The 20,005-nt window shown below is 37.0% G+C and overlaps 1 protein-coding gene across 6 annotated transcripts in view; it reads left to right on the top strand.

Moving 5' to 3' along the window:
- Positions 1-20,005, top strand: part of Lrba (LPS responsive beige-like anchor protein) — a 583,194-nt gene that overhangs the window by 504,606 nt on the left and 58,583 nt on the right. For all 6 annotated transcript variants that reach the window (XM_052180236.1, XM_052180237.1, XM_052180235.1 and 3 more), the window contains one exon: positions 8,240-8,407. In XM_052180236.1, coding sequence (XP_052036196.1) covers positions 8,240-8,407 — 168 coding nt within the window. The remainder of the gene's footprint in view (positions 1-8,239; positions 8,408-20,005) is intronic.

The following is a 20,005-nucleotide window of genomic DNA, read 5'->3' as shown; positions in this document are numbered from 1 at the left end:
GTAACTGACTATAAAAGAAAACTTTCAGCAGTTCTTACACTAATACAGTCTTTGATTGTGGTTAAAGAGGAAAGATACTCATTTTTTATATATAACTAAATCAAGTGTTTTATATTAGTATTTCAATTGCTTAGCTGTGTATTTTTATAACTAGTATATTTTAGAGAGCATGTAAGCTATATATGTATTTACAGTTATTTTCTAAGAAAAATTTAGTGGTGTTTCTAGAGTTGGAACATTCAATGTGTATAGCTTTTGTTTTGATTTTTGTTACAATTTGGGGGGGTGCACGCACGCTCATGTGTGTGTGTGTGTGTCTGTGTGTGTGTGTGTATGCCTAAATGTAGCACACATGTGGAGGCCAGAAGAAAATTTGTGGGATTTGGTTTTCTTCTTCAACAATGTGGGTTTGGAACAGGGAACTCACATTGTCTGGTGTGGTGACAAACATTTTACCCACTGAGCACCTCACCAGCCCCCTGTGCATACTTCAGATATTTAGGTGTCTACAAGGAATAATGCATTGTACTAGGTATTTAGAAGCTTTTGTATATCTGTGTGGGAAAGTTTACCCTGTGTTACACTCGGAGGAAATCTTAAATGTATCATTCTAAATGTAGGCCATTGTCCCATCCCAGTGAAGGTGGGCCTGCCTTCCATACAGGTGTTGTATCTTTACTTTATGCCCTTAAATCTTTTGAAGATGGTAAAAAGTCCCATAACTCAGTTTACCTGTTTTTTAGATATGGTTCTGCATTTAACTGACAGAATGGCTACACATTCCAGGTACTTATCTTGAAATGTTATCTAAGAATCTACCATTCGAAACTTCCCTAAGAGAAATAAGGTCTATTTAGGATTGTCTGGGGTATGCAGCCTCTCTGTTTGTCTATACTTTAAATCTACTTGAGGATTAAGTAAGTTCCTCTATGAGTCATGTACCTGGGCTCCATCATAATTGCCAAGGGAGGAATTTCTTATCTCAGAAATAGAAATAACGTATTTCAGGCCATCTGGTTTGTTTTTAAATTATGCTCATTTTTGACTTTTGTAATCGTTCAAGTTTCTCTATGTTGCTTGCTAGAAAGCTTACCACCAACTACAGGGCTCGTCTCAAACAATTCTGAAATGTCACAACATGGTTTTAATGAATATCTATCTCCATCTTGTCCTTAATTTTGAAAGACCTTTTATCTCCTATTAAATTTCTGTGGCCACATATTCATTGTTGTAAATTCCTTATACAACAGCACACAATATAAATAATAGAAAATATAGGCTGCTACACTCATTTCGCACACATTGCTACTTAATTAGACAAAAATAATAAAAATCTTTATATGTCTATGTGTGTCATACTACAACTATTTTAACATATCTGTCTGTTACGAATTTCTATATATTAGAATAAGAATGACCTAAGGTTGAAATGTTAGTTAAATGTTTTAATGTTCTAGAGTTCTAAAGAAAATAGTTGCATAAAATGTCAGCATACAGGAGTATTTTAAATATTAAAAAAAAAAAAATCTTCCCGAAAAGGAGGTAATTGTACAAGTTTGCCTAATCCTTTTGATCTTGGCACACAGCAATACAGACTTCAGTCGAGATTAAAACTATGAATTTCAAAGGAAACATGGCCTTCAGTGTGTAAAATATAGAACAGCTGGTTGACTAGTCCATTTAAAACTACACAATAACAATTGTAGCAGAATGGCTCTCCTGGCAGAAGATGCATGGTGCTTGATGGTTTTATCAAGATATGATACTAACTCACAGGTCTCTTTAGTAATGATATAAATGTAGAAGTGAACTCAAATCTCTCCTCTGCCCAACAGTTCAAGGACAATGTGGTGTGTATTGCTCCACCAGTGATTTCTCTATCCGCTCTGCCCACTGAACTTAAATTTCATATTTTAAACTGCTGAGTATAATTTTTATTTTTAGTATCCCACAACTTTTTTCTTTTAATCTTTGGTCCTCCTCTCCCCTCCTTGATTTTCATGATGTTTTACTCTTAAATGTCACATTTCACACATTTTTTCAACCTCTCTTAGTTAGATTTCTCTAATGTAAGTAGTATTAAAGTTGCTTAACATTGTTTTACATTTGTCGTGAGGTGAACATCCAGACACTGCAGCAGTTGGTGCTCTTGTAATCAGTTTCAGAGAAATTAAACTAATGTTAGTTGATTATAGTTGACTAAATATTACAGCTTTCATTCTGTTTCATCTATAAAAATAGTTGTTAAAAGGATAAAATTAATGTATTTTTAAAAAGAATTGACAAGTATTTGTCATTTTTAGCAAATCACAAAAGTAAACAAATATTCTGAATTTATATTTGTCCAATATGAAAAGCAGTTCATTTTCTATGACTTTTATTGTTTGAAAACATTAATATACCATAGTTGCAAAGTTTTCTTTTTTTTCATTAGATTAATTTAAAAGTAGACTCCTAAAATTTACCTAAAATTAACCAGATTTTCCACAGATTCCAAGCCAGCACTTGAGGAGTTAACGTATCTATCTTATTAGAGCGACAGGAAATCTGGCAACTATTGCAGGAACTGGACCCGATGGTGCACACAAACAATTTGTCAGTCTTCTTAAAGTGAACAGCCTTCCGCAAAGTGGCTGCGCTTGCTTTGTTTGAACAGGCTAAACTTTTCCTTTTTGGACTTTAAATCTTAGACGTGAAATGTGATCCACATATTCAATCAAAATCATTTAATTCAAAGCATATTTTGATTGGAACAAAGTTGACATAGAAAGAAACTTTAGAATAAAAAAGTTGAAAGAACTTTATATCATATATTTAGCAAGAAAATTTGAAACAGTTCTAATTAGGCTGAAAAAAAACAGCTTTCTTCAATGTAAATTACAAAGGTCATATATCAATGTTAAGGAAACATTACCACTAGTGTTTGAAATCCACCACATGCAAATATAACAGGCCAGTTCCTCTGTGTGTGTGTGTGTGTGTGTGTGTGTGTGTGTGAGAGAGAGAGAGAGAGAGAGAGAGAGAGAGAGAGAGAGAGAGAGAGAGTAAAGAAGGCTTTTACATCTATTTCAAATGAAAATGACTTATAAATCCAAGTTTACAATTTGGTGTACTACCCTCTTTCAAACATATCACTACATACACTCACGAAACTTAGCTAAGAACTTTGATGTTTAATTAAAGTTTAGGAAATTATTTTTTTTTATTTTTTCACTAAAACGTGGTCATACGCATCTTATAATTAAATACATACCAAATTAGAATTCATTGGTGATTTTTTTGTTTTTATTTGAAGCTAACTGGTGTGACATTTTTGTATTATGGAATTGAATCAGGCCTCTGAGACATGGGGGAAGAAAAGTAGTGGTGTTGATGTGCAGAGATGTGGAACTAGGTGGCATGGGCCTCTGCTCTCAGTATGTCTGCTGTTGATGTCATCCTGGTTCTGAGAATCAAACAATAGATAGGTAGGTGATAGATAGATAGATAGATAGATAGATAGATAGATAGATAGATAGATTGATAGATTGATTTAAACTATATATGTATTCCATTTGTAGATGATACTTGATCATTTTATTTTATGTTCAAAAAAGTACTATTTTATGATTTCACTGAGTAGGAATATGTAGTAGCATGAATTTATAGGCATGAAAACCACAAGTAACTATCAGTCACAGCTCCTTTGTCATAAACAAATATTTATAATTTCTTTTGTTAAATAAAATTGATTTTATTTATTTTACCCAATTTTCATGTTAATAAAAACTCATTTTATAGGGAGTGGCTATAGTATTTTTAAAACATTTATAGATTAATAAAATTAGTGATAGATATCATTAAAATTATTATTTTCAAATAGATTAATATTTTGGAAAAGTAAGCTATTTTTATATATTAGCAAATCATTTGGCATCACTCCACAATAATAGAATCATTTTATTTAGCATTTTATATTAATAAATAATTCATTTTTATAATGTGTTGATTTCTTTCTCTAAGGTTATTGGAAACATTCATATTTTCTATAATTATTCTTATACATTCATTCATGAGTAATATATTATTATCTTTATGATATATTAAAATTTATTTATCAATATTTTGTATAAGAACCAAGCAAATGAAAGTTACCATTTAGTGTTTGTATTTGATATCTATGCACTTTTTAACATCTCACAAATGTTTTAGTCTCTGCCTAATAGATCCCCAGACAGTTTTTCAAGGCTAATATGAATTCCACTGGATCAGAGTGACACTTTGTGCAGAGCTTCTTGTGGTAGTCTTTTCATAGTCTCACATGATCTTAACAATTGGATATTAGTCACTGCTTTACTTTATAATAACTCACAATGAGTTGAGTATTTCTGTATCCTTTGGACATTTTTGTAGATTTTCTTTTTACAAACTTTACTCAGAGTACACATTGGATGTGAGTGATGTATTCCCCTGCTAGGGGAATGCATACAATAGACTGAGAGCAGTATGTGAACAATGTTCCTGTCCCCTAGCTGCAGAACTGATTAACTCCAGCCTTAATAAAGACTGTCCTAAAGGCTTTGAAAACACCCAAATGCCTAGCATTCCACTAACTTGGTATGCATAGTATGTGTGTGTGTGTGTGTGTGTGTGTGTGTGTGTGTGTGTGTGTTTACAGCTGTATACAAAAGAAATATTTTGAAGAATTTTTAGTAGACATTTCCTCCTTTATGTTTTTGAATCTCAAACTAAGTTATAATATATAAATCCAGAGTATTCCACTTTGAGTTATTCACTTTGTTCTTAATGGCCTCCCGCTTATGCTCTCCTCTTCCCTCCAGTGTGCGTTCTGTACAGCTGTTTGTCAGTGCACACTCTGGGTCAGGCAAGTGTCATTCAGTGCTGTCAAAGGAGGTTAAAATCCTGGGCTGACTTTGTACTGGCAGGATTCTAAAACTTCTTAGAAACTCTCTCAGATCTATCACATTTCTTTTGGGTCCTATCTTTTAAAAAGGTAATATTTACTGTTTTTAAAAATGCTTGTATGTTTATTAATGTTTTCATAGCTTCCTTGAATAAAGTTTGCCATTAATTCTGTGAATTCTTGGCCGACCCTTAAGAACTGACTTGTGGGAGCGTGAGGGGGGGGGGGTGCTGAACTTCAGCATCTGATGGCTCTGCAGTGTGTCTGCAGCAGCATAGCACACAGTGTGGTTTCTTTGGTGTTTTTTGTTTAAAATTCTGAAGCAGTATCAAGATATAAAGCTTAGACCATTAAAATCAAACCAACCTCACATTTCAAATGTGCATGAAGAAGTAATCAACCATTAGGACCCGCAGCCCTTTGTTTGATGGCACAGGAAATAAAATTGCCCTGGTTTGTAGATCTTTAATATTATATTGAGAAAACCCATTTGTACATCTTCATTTTCTGAGCCTTCTGAATTTTATAGTCTCAAATCACAATGCCATCGACACTCAAGAGACTCCTGGCTGTTTTATCTTATTAAACAATTTTGAAATCATTAATTTTTAATTAGCTTAGATGCAGGTTTTTTATTGTTTCAATAGTGGGTATATATGAACTAAACGTTTTTTATTTAAACTACTGGTGAGAGTATTATTCACATAAATAAGTATGCTCTTCCTCAGAATGCATGCTGTGAGCTTGCTTTGTGTAGTGATGCTCTCCTGTAGACTTGCAGATCTTACACATTAATCCTATGGCAGGACTTTTCATCAGCTTATTAGCTCACAATTTTGAACAACCAAAAAGGATGCACTCTTGAAGATACATGGAAGTCCGTCCCTGATTGAAAGTTCTAATTAAGTGAATTGGAGAAAATTAACTGAAATTAGCTGTCAGAAAGTCACATTTAAATGAGTGATGAGCTAGTCTGGCAGTAAACATTTAAATGATATAAATTGCCATTTAAGTGTATGGTTTAATGTTTGTCATGCATTAATGTGACATGAGACTGCAGTGACAATCAGGCCGCTCGCTCTAATTTGAACATATTTAGGGCTTTTGTGTGGAGTGCACTGCACACAAATTAAGACAATTGCTGTTTTTATGTGTCACTTTAAACATGCCCCTCCCATTCCTCCCAAGACCAAAGTTAACGAAACTTGTACTGGTAGTTTGAATTTTTAGACTTATTTTAAATTCATGAAATTAAAATAGGGATTTATTTGATTATTGAAACCCTCTTATTATATGAAATATAATATGAACTAGTTTTTTGCTTTCTTACCTTCTCTCTAGGAAAGTGGCAAATACAGTGAATTTTATAATAGGTGTCTAAAACAGTAACTTTCACAGGGAGAGCTAGACATATTTTTAGGTATTTTTCATTTCTGATATATGCTAGACTATGAGAATTGCCTAGTTAGTACATTGGGATTTATTTAGAGAGTAATATTTTATATTTGATACTATTGCAAGTTAAAGAAAACATTGTGTTGAGCTGTAAACATCTTTCTTTTCACGGGCACTTATTTTAATAAGACATTTTTATACATATGTACTTGTGAACTAATGTGTCTGTCATTTGTAGCAAGATGGGTTCTACCTCATTGGATATTTGCAATAGAAATTAGTCCTTTGGGGGCTAAGAATTAGAGATGTGGAGCGTGCACAGGGCCCTGGATTCAGTCTCCAGAACCAGTGAGAAGAAAAGTCTAGTCAACTGCACCTTGAAACTTACAGACCTCTTCTTAGGATGCTAGCCATACATTGCCAGGAAAGCGCACACAATCGTACAGCTTTGATGCTAAATCCAGAGTTATGTATCAGAGATAACTTAGACTGCTTTTGGTCTGAATAGCATTATCTCTTGGAAAACCTAAACCATTGATATTGGAATAATATTGTAGCATTACACGGTATAAAGAGGAATAGCTTGCTAACAAGTCTCTGGCCTTGGTGTTCCTAACTTACTCAGTTCAGCAAACATTTATTGGCACCAACTATATTTAGCAAAAAGTGCTAGTAAATGGGAAGAGAACGATGAATAGGAAATGAATCTTGTGCCCAGCATTTCAAGTGAACATTTGATTGTGCTCATTCATTATTTATTGAGCATTGTTAATAGCATAAAGTGTTTGATTTGGTACTGACACATAGAATAAAAATACAGCAGTAATAAGTCCCCACAAAATCTAATTTGATACTATAAATACAATCAAAATAACTAAATAATTTGGTTATAATTGCAGGACACAACATGCTTTAGTTTGAGAAAAAAGTTAATATCTTAAGTGAAGAGAAAATCTTTAACTTCTTTGCATTTGTTTTACCAAAATAGTCCTTCATTCTATGACCTCCCTTCTTTGAAGCATGAATTGAGTGCCTGTCAAGACTGATTTACAAGTATGACCAAGATAAGCCCAGCCCCAGTCCCTATACCTTACCATGTAGTAGGAAAATGCCAAGATTACTACAGCTCAGCATAATGAGGGCCAGGACTTTTCCCAAATAAACAGCTAGAAAACAGGATTGGGGGGGGGGGTTGATTTTTACAGTACTGGGAATTGAATTCTTGACCTCACAAGTACAAAGCATGTACTCTACGCTGAACTGCATTTGAGCCATGGTGTTTTTCTGCTCTGTCCTGTCATTTTCTTACTCTTCCTGTCATTTTCTTACCCTTCCTCTTCCCTTTCCACTTTCTTTCCCTCTTCCCCTTTACCCCTTCCTCCGTCTCTTGTGTGTGTGTGTGTGTGTGTGTGTGTGTGTTGGGGGGTTATAGGTGTGTTTGTGTGTGCGTGCTTGGCGTAGAGCAGCAATATTAGATGTCTTTGTTAATCACTCTCTACCTTAGCTTTGGAAACAGGAATCTGGGGCTTGCCGATTCAGCTAGCCTGGCTGGCCAGCAAGCTCTTGGGATGCTCCTGTCCATGCTGCTAGTTCTGATATTACAGATATGTGTCACTACATCTGGCCTTTAATATAGGTACTAGGGATTGTACTCAGGTAACCACTCAAATGACTGAGCCAAACTCTCTTGCATTGCTTTGGTTTTGTTCCTTTGGTTGTCTTTAGACCAGGTCTCATTATGTTACGCAGCCTAGCCTAGAACTTTGGGTTCTCCAGACTCAGCTTCCCAAGTAGGATTACAGATGCATGCCATAATACCTGGGTTTTCTGTTTTCGTTTGTTTTTTTAAGTAAGTTTAGTGTTAAGCCTTACTGTTGTTCTAAATATCTATGCTTTAAAATTAGGATTCAGCATAATGATATGGTCTCTACTGTTTTTCAGGCCCTGGAGAGTGAATTTGTTTCCTGCCAGCTTCACCAATGGATTGATCTTATTTTTGGCTATAAACAACAAGGACCAGAGGCAGTGCGAGCCCTCAATGTGTTCTATTACCTAACCTATGAAGGAGCTGTCAGCCTGAACTCAATAACTGACCCTGTGCTGAGAGAGGTAAGTCCCTCTACTCAGAAGAATCCCAGTATCAGGAGTCTGCCAGCTGCTTAGTATTGATCTCGTTTCCCTATCCTCCAAGTAACTGCTAGAGACCGTGAAGCAAAGTGGGGAGACTAAAGCAGGGCAAGCTGTCACTCAGTCACCTAGTGGGAACTTGCATCTGGACCTTTTCCAAATTAGTATGACATAATGCTAAATGAGAGTTTTTACAGTTTGACCTGTTAAGGGATTCACACTCAGATTTTTAATTGTTATGGATTTAGAAGCTACTCACCTATTTTCAAATATTAAGAAAATAGCTGTTTACTCATTATACAATTGTGAGCATAAGTCAAAATGCACTAAAACATGTTTCAATATAGCTCATTAGTGCATGCACATTTATGCAGAAGTTAATATTGGGGTTGAAGTTTGAAACTTTGCTGTCATTATTCAATATTAAATAGCGATGAGGCTTGCTTTATCCTTGTCAAGTATTTTCTGGTAAAACACTAAAAACAGGGTCTTGGCAAATCCAGTGTTCACTCAAACTTCTAGAGAAAATTTTGATTTTTTTTAAGTGTTTCTAATCTAGTTATATACCCACTAAATGTATGAAAAATAATATAGTCGCATAGATACAACCTCAAACAGCAATAAGGTTTTAGAACAGATGGACACTTACAGGAAGACACTGACTCCTAGGGCAGGTGTCTACTTTGAAGGATACATTACTTGTGATATGTAATATGTCCTGTTTTCACTAGGACTTGGTTCATTCCTGTTTAATTCTGTTATCTAGTTATGTTGAACATCCATAAGTACTTAGTGAAATAAATATAAGCATATGATCACTTGACTTATTTGGTAGATAAATAATTATTACATAAACAAAAGCACTGTGCATTGGGTTTGTTTTGCCCTAAATTGTACATAGTTAGTTTCTGGTTTTTGTATTTTAAAAACTGTGGAGATGGAGAGCTGGGTTAGTTAACTCCCAGAGCCTTCAATCTCCTAATTTAGTGAACTGGGCACTAGAGATTGAGCCCAGGATCATTGTCACAGTAAGCATATGCCCTGCCTCTGTGTGTGAACATTCCTCCAGAGCCACCCTGTCTAGATCTGCTGACTTTATGGTTCAGAGCATCATAGGACCTGCATGACACTGAGGTTAAAGCAGCGTGCAAGCATTGCTGCTCCACAATGCCTAACTCACTAACTCACAAAGTCAGGGTAGCCAGTATGTTCAGAGGGCAAGGGTGCTTGACTCCAAGCCTGGAACTCATATGGTAGAAGGAGAGAACCAATTCGCACAAGCTTTTCTCTGACCTCCACATGACATATATGTGCTTACACACATGTGTAAATAAACAGACTCTTTTCTTTGTTAAAGATTTATTTATTTATATAGATTATGTATATGCATATGGATGCATGATAGAAGACGGTATCATCAGATCTCATTACAGATGGTTGTGAACCACCATGTAGTTGCTTAGAATTGAACTCAGAACCTCTAGAAAAATAGCTAGAACTCCTATCCACTGAGCCATCTCTCTAGCCCTCCTTTCTTTTTCATTGTATTTACCATGTACTACTTGATCCTGTTATGTGCCAGTGATTTTAAAACTCTCAGCCTGCCGGGCGGTGGTGGCTCACTCCTGTAATCCCAGCACTCTGGGAGGCAGAGACAAGCGGATTTCTGAGTTCGAGGCCCGCCTGGTCTTCAGAGTGAGTTACAGGACAGCCAGGGCTATACAGAGAAACCCTGTCTCAAAAATAAATAAATAAATAAATAAATAAAACCAAAAAAAAACCCTTTCAGCCTGTTTTTCCTTTCTCATATTCCCTTGTAATAATTATCAATTTCCCTATATAATCAATTTATATCTGAACTTACATTCTAGAATTCTAGAAATGATTTTTATATCCTTTGGTTTTATTTACCATACCATATTATTTGCATTGCTGTGTATAGTTTGAATTTTGAAACTCATGCAGTTACCATAAATATGTAAAGTGCGGTGCTTATCTTTAAAATCATCTCTTGGTGTATCTGAGATGATGTCACCAGCTTTGCCTGTCTTGTCATTAATCTAATACTTTAATTTATGTCACAATGATGGCTCTTAACCTGTGTCTGCCACAGCTAGCCAACTGGCCATTTTGTCTTTATTGTAAACAGTGTGATTGACTTCCTGCTTTCATTTTGAATTAACACCCTTCCCCTCCCGCTACCCCCCACCATAATTTCCAAAGAAGCTTACTAATTTTATATTATATTTGTTATATTTATTTATTTTTATTTATAGTATATAGTGTATATATATATATATATATATATATATATATATATATGTATGTATACATGGTTCCAGCCAAAAATGTGGCAGAGGAATGCCTTGTTGGACATCAGTGGGAGGAGTGGTCTTTGGTCATGTAAAGGCTCAATAGAGGCCACAACAAGGGAAACGGATGTGTAGAGGTAGAGGGGCATATACATGGAGGCAGGGGTGGGAGGAGGGGTAGGGAATCGTTGGGGAGGGGGACTTTTGGGAGGGGAGAAATTGGGAAAGGTTTTACCATTGGCAATGTAAATGAAGAAGATACTCAATTAAAAAAAAAGAAAAAAAGGAGTATATCTTTTAATTACTGTGCACTATAAGTATACATATTTAATTAAAAAAAACTTTCTCTCCAGGTCTAAGGTAAAATTTTTACCGGCTTTATTGATATATAATTTGTATGTGATACAATTTATTTGTTGACATATACAGCTTATTATATTCTTAACACATAAGCATCACCACACTCTAAGAACAGATTTTATTACTATAAAAGAAATCTTTGTACCCATTAGCCTTCTCTCTAAAGAGACTTTTTATATGAGTAGCTGTTCAACCATGTTTTACTGGAAAGATCCAAAAGGAGGATAGCATATCTATGAGAAAGGAAAAAGGAACTCCAGAGCACAGGCAGAGATAAGCACCTAAGGGAGGGAGCGATATTGCCTTCACTGGAGTTGGATAGTGTCAGCAGTGTGCAGGGACCTGTGTAGTCAGCATGTATGTGCAAGGTAGGGTGGCTCCAAGATTCATTTATGTGTACTAATATGTGGAATGGGATGAACTTTATAGGACTATCTGGCATAGTGATGGATGTGTAGTTCCTTTCTGTGTGTTTTTCTGCATTTTAAATGGGAGAAAAATAAATTCAGAAAAAGGATGAGCAAAAAGTGTGTGTGGGGTGTGTGTGTGTGTGTGTGTAAAACTACATATGCACAGATATATAAAGATGGGAACTGAAATGTATTACTTATGGTGAAATATATGAAAAGGATGGTAGGTAGAGCTGCTAAGGGGTATTGATGAGATGATGAAATATAGGTCTAGACTAACTTGGGGAGAAAAAGGTAAGAAAGGGCTGGAGAACTGGGAAATTCTATCTTTCATTTCTTTGGCAAAGACTTATCCTGTTGATAATACTGAAGATAAGCAGTTGAGTAAAGGAAAATCCAATTGGACTCACAGAATCAAATTCAACAATGCATACTATAATTTTAGTTATGATGGGTGCTGTGAAGAGGATAGCGATGGCTGAGGAGAAATAGGGTAATAGGGAAGGGTTTTAAAGATGTTTATACACTGCCTCTTCATAAACCCTGTTTCCTGCAAAATAGATACCCAGGATACAGCTCGAATTCATAGCCAGACATACTTACAAGCCCAGGCTGGCCTTCAGGTCAAGTCTTGCTACGGACACTGCCAGTTGAACAGCTTTGGTAATTTATAGACTCACAGGCCACACGCATCTTCAAAAATGTGTTTTAATGAGGGACTTTCACATTCCTAATGTTCCCCTCAACGTGTTTCCCTAATGCAAACATGTGTTTACATATTCACTTGTCTTGCCTTGAGGGTTCCAGGTCTCTGTGAAGGTCACAGAATAGACTGTCTCTCTGAAAGCACAAAATCTGTGTCTATACCAGATCACTCCTCCCAGAGCTAGACTTGCACTTCCTTGTGTTTGCTGCTGCACACTGAGTTTAGTTTCAAGCCTTTTTCTGTGTACATGGTCACACAGGCATGTATCTGCCTGCTGCTTGGTGAAGCTCTACTTGGCTTCCAAGAGATCCAGAGTGAATGGTTAATGTATATAATGTCGTAAGCGATCATAAAAATGATCTCTCTATAAAAAGAGCTCTAAACAATAGAAGTGATAACCACGGAAGAAGAAGTGGGATCAGCGAAACAGCCTGTAGCACATTAAACTTTTATGTAGTTTTTAATTTGTAGAAAACAGCTGTGTTGTCAATATAGAAGCCTCCATTTACATACATCACACACCAGAAAGGAGTGCTCTGCAGTCAGATATATTCATCTGTTTTCAGATGTCTTCTGACCCAGCTAAGGTGTGAGTTCTTATTCCGAGCTGACTATTTGCACATCCCCTACTCGGCAACCGTCTCTTGTCGCTAGTTGTTCTGTGTTTCAGTTTTAACCTATTTTGTTTTCATAGCCTATATGTTCTTTCATAGACAAGAGGCAAGTAAAAAAAAGCAGGTCATTTTATGATCATTAATTGTGCTAACTTTGGGTTGATTCAGTCAGTTCTTTTCCTTCCAACATAATCTCTGCAAGTTTCCAAAGGAGAAAATCCACAACCTTTAAATGTGAACCAAAATGAATATCATTACTTAAAAAAATCTATTTGTTTTTAAAATATTTACTCTACAAAATAACTTTCCTGTGTTGAAAGGCTTAATATACATGTTTTCCCTGTTACTTGCCATATTTATAACTGCATTTGCAGACACTGGTTTCCTGCTGATTCTGTATTCCATACATTTAATTATCCAGAATTCACTTGTTAATTTACACCTAAGTGGTATTTACTTGATCCCAATGTGGAGAGCTCAGTATCTAGCACTAAATACCTCAGGAGACAGGTCACTGATGGAGTTTAATAGGTAAGAAATAACCTTTTTAAAACCAAGTAAGACCAGTGAGATGACTCAGTGGGTAAGAGTGCTTGTCACCAAACCAGATGACATGACTTCACCACTAGAACCTGCATAATCAAAGGGTTGTTGTTTGTTTTGTTTTGTTGTTCAGGGATGGGATGTATCTTGGTGGTGCAGTACTTGACTGGCATGGATGAGGCCTTGGCTTCTGTCACCAGCACCACACAATAAAACGCTGAGTATTCCTGTTACTTTTTCTATCTAGCCTTAAACTAAAGACTCAGTCAGCTGTTCTTTCTCAGTCTCCACACTCTCTTTTTATACTCCTCCTCTTCTCCTCTCAAGCTGTTGTTTTTAATTCGTGTTACTGTCACCAAATGCCTATGGTTTTTTGTTCCCCTCCTATTCTAACACAGGTTTTGATACAACTAAATTATAGATAAGTAAGTTTATCTAAAAAGAAAGCCTGAGCTACAGTGGTCAAAACAGTGTTTCTGGTAAAGGAATTAACGTTTAGTGGAACCAAATATATCTTCCAGAAATGGACGTAGTACACACAGGATATGTGATTCAAGTGTTGACTGAAGTCACAAGCCAAGGTAGCTTCGTCTGTGTAATGTCAGGTCCAACACCTGATTATTGAAGAATGTAAGTTAATATGATCCCATCCTCATATCGTAATGGAAGAATTTTCAAATGTTTTACACACACTTATTTGAAATAAAGAATATCTGGATATAAAATGTGAGACTGGAACATATGTGAATAGATTCATAATCTTAGAGCGAAGAGGGTTGGAAGTCTAATATCTAAATCACAGAAATTGACATGCTACTCACATGAGAACTGAAGTTTCTGTATATAATGAAAATGTGTAAGAATAAATGATAAAAGAGAAAGCATAAGTAAAATAGTCTGTACTAGTATCCAAACAACAGTGAATTTTTTTTGCCTAGTGGATTATTGAAAATTAAAAATTAATGAGAACCTTGGATATTGAGAGAATGTGAGAAAACAGGTAAATTCATATATTTTATAAAGAAAAAATTTAAATTTTGTAGCAATCTATGCCAGTTTTTATAATATTCATGCATTACTTGCCTAGAACATTAATCAGAATGTTGAATTATAGAATTACTCATAATTGCAAAGTAGCTCCTAAATGTGCAGCAGCGGCATACTGGCTGGCCATCAGTCAGTCCACACGGGAAGCTGTAACACCAAAAGTAGTGTTCTACAGATCTACATGTCTTGCTATGGAAATATATTTTCATATTTATATCAACATATTTATAGTCATTGTCTTTGGTCAAAGCCTTCCGCTTGCCTTTCTGTGTGTTGTAAAGAGTTGGGAATGGGGATGAGGACACAGGTCTCTCCTTTTTTGAAGGGAAAAAAATTAACCTGCTTAGAAATCTTCACTAGGGAATTGTGTGAGTCGGGACGTTTATAGAAACTGTGGTTGCTTTCGCGCTCTGGCTGTTTACTATCCGTTCTCTGTGGTCAAGGTATAGTGCTCACACAGCCATCTTCACATGAAAATCAAGGAGAAGGATTCTTTTCTTTTCTTTTTTTAAAAGAAAAGCTCGGGCAATTCGATAACATAAGGAGGTCAAAGGGATACAAATTGGAAAGGAAGAAGTCAAACTATCATTATTTGCAGACGACATGATAGTCTACCTAAGTGACCCAAAAAACTCCACTAGAGAGCTCCTACAGCTGATAACAACTTCAGCAAAGTGGCAGGTTATAAAATCAACACAAGCAAATCAGTGGCCTTCCTATACTCAAAGGATAAGCAGGCTGAGAAAGAAATTAGGGAAATGACCCCCTTCACAATAGCCACAAACAGTATAAAGTATCTTGGGGTGACTCTTACCAAACATGTGAAAGATCTGTATGACAAGAACTTCAAGACTCTGAAGAAGGAAATGGAAGAAGACCTCAAAAAATGGGAAAACCTCCCATGCTCATGGATCGGTAGAATCAATATAGTTAAAATGGCCATTTTGCCAAAAGCAATATACAGATTCAATGCAATACCCATCAAAATCCCAACTCAATTCTTCACAGAGTTAGAAAGAGCAATTATCAAATTCATCTGGAACAACAAAAAACCCAGGATAGCTAAAACTATTCTCAGCAACAAAAGAAAATCTGGGGGAATCAGTATCCCTGACCTCAAGCAATACTACAGAGCAATAGTGTTAAAAACTGCATGGTATTGGTACAGTGACAGACAGGAGGATCAATGGAACAGGATTGAAGATCCAGAAATGAACCCACACACCTATGGCCACTTGATCCTCGACAAAGAGGCTGAAAACATCCAATGGAAAAAAGATAGCCTTTTCAACAAATGGTGCTGGTTCAACTAGAGGTCAGCATGCAGAAGAATGCGAATTGATCCATCCTTGTCTCCTTGTACTAAGCTCAAATCCAAATGGATCAAGGACCTCCACATAAAGCCAGACACTCTGAAGCTAATAGAAAAGAAACTGGGGAAGACCCTTAAGGACATTGGTACAGGGAGAAAGTTTCTGAACAGAACACCAATAGTGTATGCTCTAAGAGCAAGAATTGACAAATGGGACCTCATAAAATTACAAAGTTTCTGTACGGCAAAGGACACCATCAAGAGGACAAATCAGCAACCAACAAATTGGGAAAAGATCTTCACCAATCCTACATCAGATAGAGGGCTAATATCCAATATATATAAAGAACTCAAGAAGTTAGACTCCAGAAAACCGAACAACCCTATTTAAAAATGGGGTACAGAGTTAAACAAAGAATTCTCACCTGAAGAACTTCGGATGGCAGAGAAACACCTTAAAAAATGCTCAACTTCATTAGTCATTAGGGAAATGCAAATCAAAACAACCCTGAGATTTCACCTTACACCAGTCAGAATGGCTAAGATTAAAAATTCAGGAGACAGCAGGTGTTGGAGAGGGTGTGGAGAAAGAGGAACTCTCCTCCACTGCTGGTGGGGTTGCAAATTGGTACAACCACTCTGGAAATCAATCTGGCGGTTCCTCCGAAAACTGGGCACCTCACTTCCAGAAGATCCTGCTATACCACTCCTGGACATATACCCAGAGGATTCCCCCACCATGTAATAAGGATACATGCTCTACTATGTTCATAGCAGCCCTATTTATAATTGCCAGATGCTGGAAAGAACCCAGGTATCCCTCAACAGAAGAGTGGATGCAAAAAATGTGGTTTATCTACACAATGGAGTACTATTCAGCCATTAGAAACAATGAATTCATGAAATTCTTAGGCAAATGGATGGAGCTAGAGAACATCATACTAAGTGAGGTAACCCAGACTCAAAAGGTGAATCATGGTATGCACTCACTAATAAGTGGATATTAACCTAGAAAACTGGAATACCCAAAACATAATCCACACATCAAATGAGGTACAAGAAGAAAGGAGGAGTGGCCCCTGGTTCTGGAAAGACTCAGTGAAGCAGTATTCGGCAAAACCAGAACGGGGAAGTGGGAAGGGGTGGGTGGGAGGACAGGGGAAGAGAAGGGGGCTTACGGGACTTTCGGGGAGTGGGGTCTAGAAAAGGGGAAATCATTTGAAATGTAAATAAATTATATCGAATTAAAAAAATAACATTAAAAAAAAAGATTTATTTATTATATGTAAGTACACTGTCACTCTCTTCAGATATTCCAGAAGAGGGAGTCAGATCTCATTATGGATGGTTGTGAGCCACCATGTGGTTGCTGGGATTTGAACTCATGACCTTCGGAAGAGTAGTCAGTGCTCTTAACTGCTGAGCCTTCTCTTCAGCCCCCAAAAGATTATTTTCTTTTGCCTGACTTAAATACAGTCAGCTCACTTTTAGTCTCAGTTTTTGTTTTGTTTCACTATTTAACCCACTGAACAGGAATTGTTTTTTTAATTTTTGTTAGGAATTTTTTTAAATGTAATTTTAAGCAATTTATTTTTTGTATCTCCTATAGTATTTGGCAGGGAAAAAGAGCAACTTTCTATTTTCAGGAAAATTATCTTGGACATATTACTAGTAATTATCATTCTTGTCATGACTATGCAAATGTGAGACTGCTTTTGGCCTAGGCTTTATGAATTCTAAATCCTGAGTTCAAACTCTGTAAGTCAAGGGGGTTTAGTGTGTATGTGTGTGTTTGTGTGTGTGTGTGTGTGTGTGTGTGTGTGTGTATGTGTGTGTGTGTGTGTGTGTATGTGTACAAATTTACAAGAAGAGATTTGGAAATGTTTATTTCAAAACACTACATTTTAATGACTAAAATGACACAGAATCTAGCGGTAAAGGAAGATGGACAGAAAGCTTCTGCCCTGACCCGGGGCTTTGTTAGCCAGCGCCATCCACTGCAGGGCTGCACTTTTAGAGATGATTTCTTTGATTACAAATCTTTTCTTCTTTTTCCTTCTCAAACAACCCTTTCCAGTCAGTCTGATGTCAGGACTAGACAGTAAGCTTCAATAAAGGGGAGTAAGGCACAGACATAGGCAGATTCTGGCCGTGTACGGAGGCCTGGGCCACTTGTCCAGGCAGAGGACCAGTTAGTGTGAGCAGAAGCGGCTGCTTTCTCACCTTGCAGTTTACTGTGGCACTCTCTCCATTTCCCGTGGAAGTTCTATTTTCTCCTTTACTTTTTAGGAAAGAGAGTGTCAATTGATAGTGCTCAGAAATCAAAATTGATTTCCTTCTGAAAATAAATCCCAACTCTCTCTGCTAAGATAGGTTCAGAAGAAGAGAAAGAGCCAAGATATTACTCACTTTAAAGAATTATCTACAGTGGGTCTCACAGCATGAAAGTCAAGCCTGAACACTCCCTGAAGTCATGTTTAATGTCAGTGGTTTTTTTTTTTTTGGTTTTTTTTTTTTTTTTTGGCCTCTTCCAGATTTATCCTTCCAAGGGCTGTTTTAGCAACTCATAATCACTCCGAGAAGGTCTGTTTTCCTAAAGAAGCAGCAGCCGTGTTTAAGTTTACATGACCCCGGTTTCATGACAGCAGTAGCAAATCAGATATCTTATCCGAGGAAAAGCATTTTTGGCTTAGAATTCCATCACCCTCATGGTGGGAGTCAGCCTCAGCTCAGCTCAGCACTGCTGCAGAACACTGGCAGTGAATCTTTCAGAAAGCATAAACACAATTGGTATTTATAGCTTTGTTAACATTTGTTGAATAAGTTGTGGGAGTGGTCTGTAAGCCCATCTTAAGCAGGTGGGGCAGGAATCTTTGTTGTGACTGTAGTGAGATTTAAGGCCAAGACAACAGGATTACAGTGGTTGCAGCAATATAGTAAATTAGGAGTATGGATGCCCTAAGTTAGTTTCATGCAGCTACAACTCACAATACTACAGAAACAGTCCTGAAGTGTCACTAGCCAGAAGTGTGTTGCCCAGATGGTGTATTTGACACAGTGCAGGGCAGGAACTGTACAAAGAAGTAGCCAAATGGATGGCCAGGATTAGTCAAGTTTTCATTAAAAACCTACATTAAAAACCACTGAAATTTTGCCAGACTTCCTTGTACATCAAAACCACAATAGGAGACAGAGTTTACTCAGTTGACTATGTGAGCACCAGAGTTTTCATTACTGCTCAGCTTCATGTTCTGCTCAGCCAAGGGCTGAATAAGTGATCGGATTATGCAGCAGAACATGCACGTTCTCATGCTTTGTTGTGTTTTCTAATCCTTATCAACATCTCAGGAACCGAGCTTTCTTCTGTCCTCCTCCTCATAAAGGAAACCATTTCCTTCAGACCATCTCCACTTTACACTGTTACTCAGTTTTATTCACTAAAGAAAGCTTTTAGAAAGATTAAAAAGAAAATGATTTCTCAGGATTTGAAAAAAATCTGCCTGAAATTATTTGACATTATGTCAGATTTTCTTAGAATGCAAAGAATCCAATTAAATTCCCAGTATTGGGGAAACACTTGACACATCTTTAAAATGTTTAGTAAAGCACATTATGCATGAGTTTGTTGTCCTTCTTCTCTGTCCCTGCTGGTGCTTTAAGTTAGGCAGCATGAAGTCAAATTCCTCACTAATCCTACCTTGGTGTTTCACACAGTGATGCTCACAGATATTTGGTGGAAATAGCCTGGGGTTTTCCTATCAAGTGGACAGCTAACTCATTCCCTGCAAAGCCTCTTAGCATGGTATATGCATAGTTTTTGGGTTCTGAGAAATAACTCACTGTCTAAATGCAATCTAGCTCCACTCAGACGCCCTGTTATTTAAGCACTTACTGTGTACTCACTGTGCTTCTTTGGCCTTGGCCACTTCTCTGAAGACATTCCACTTATTTTCTTAGGCAGGCACCTTTATCTCCTGGCTTCCAGTAGCCAGAGATGGAGGTGTTTTGAATGAGCACATCAGCATTCTAGTCCGAGATACTGTTTGAAATTATCCATGAGCGCAGGGCTGCTGAGCGTTACTGAGTGACAGTTGTTTCTCTTGGTTGTATCTGCCCTGACTAGCTGGTTTCTTTCAGATTGGCAGCTGGGATTATGCTGTAGTAGATGGACAACCACAAGAACTGGAGCCTAGCATGTCTGGGCTGGGCCTCAGCTGAGTGTGGCTGGAATGTATGGGCTCAGTTCTGAGGCATTTGTGGCATAATCTGTAGCTTT

The sequence above is a fragment of the Apodemus sylvaticus genome, chromosome 4 (assembly GCF_947179515.1).
Source record: "Apodemus sylvaticus chromosome 4, mApoSyl1.1, whole genome shotgun sequence".
In the NCBI taxonomy this organism is placed as follows: Eukaryota; Metazoa; Chordata; class Mammalia; order Rodentia; family Muridae; genus Apodemus; species Apodemus sylvaticus.
Note: the sequence above shows the minus strand (reverse complement) of the source record. Positions and strands in the feature narration are given on the sequence as shown.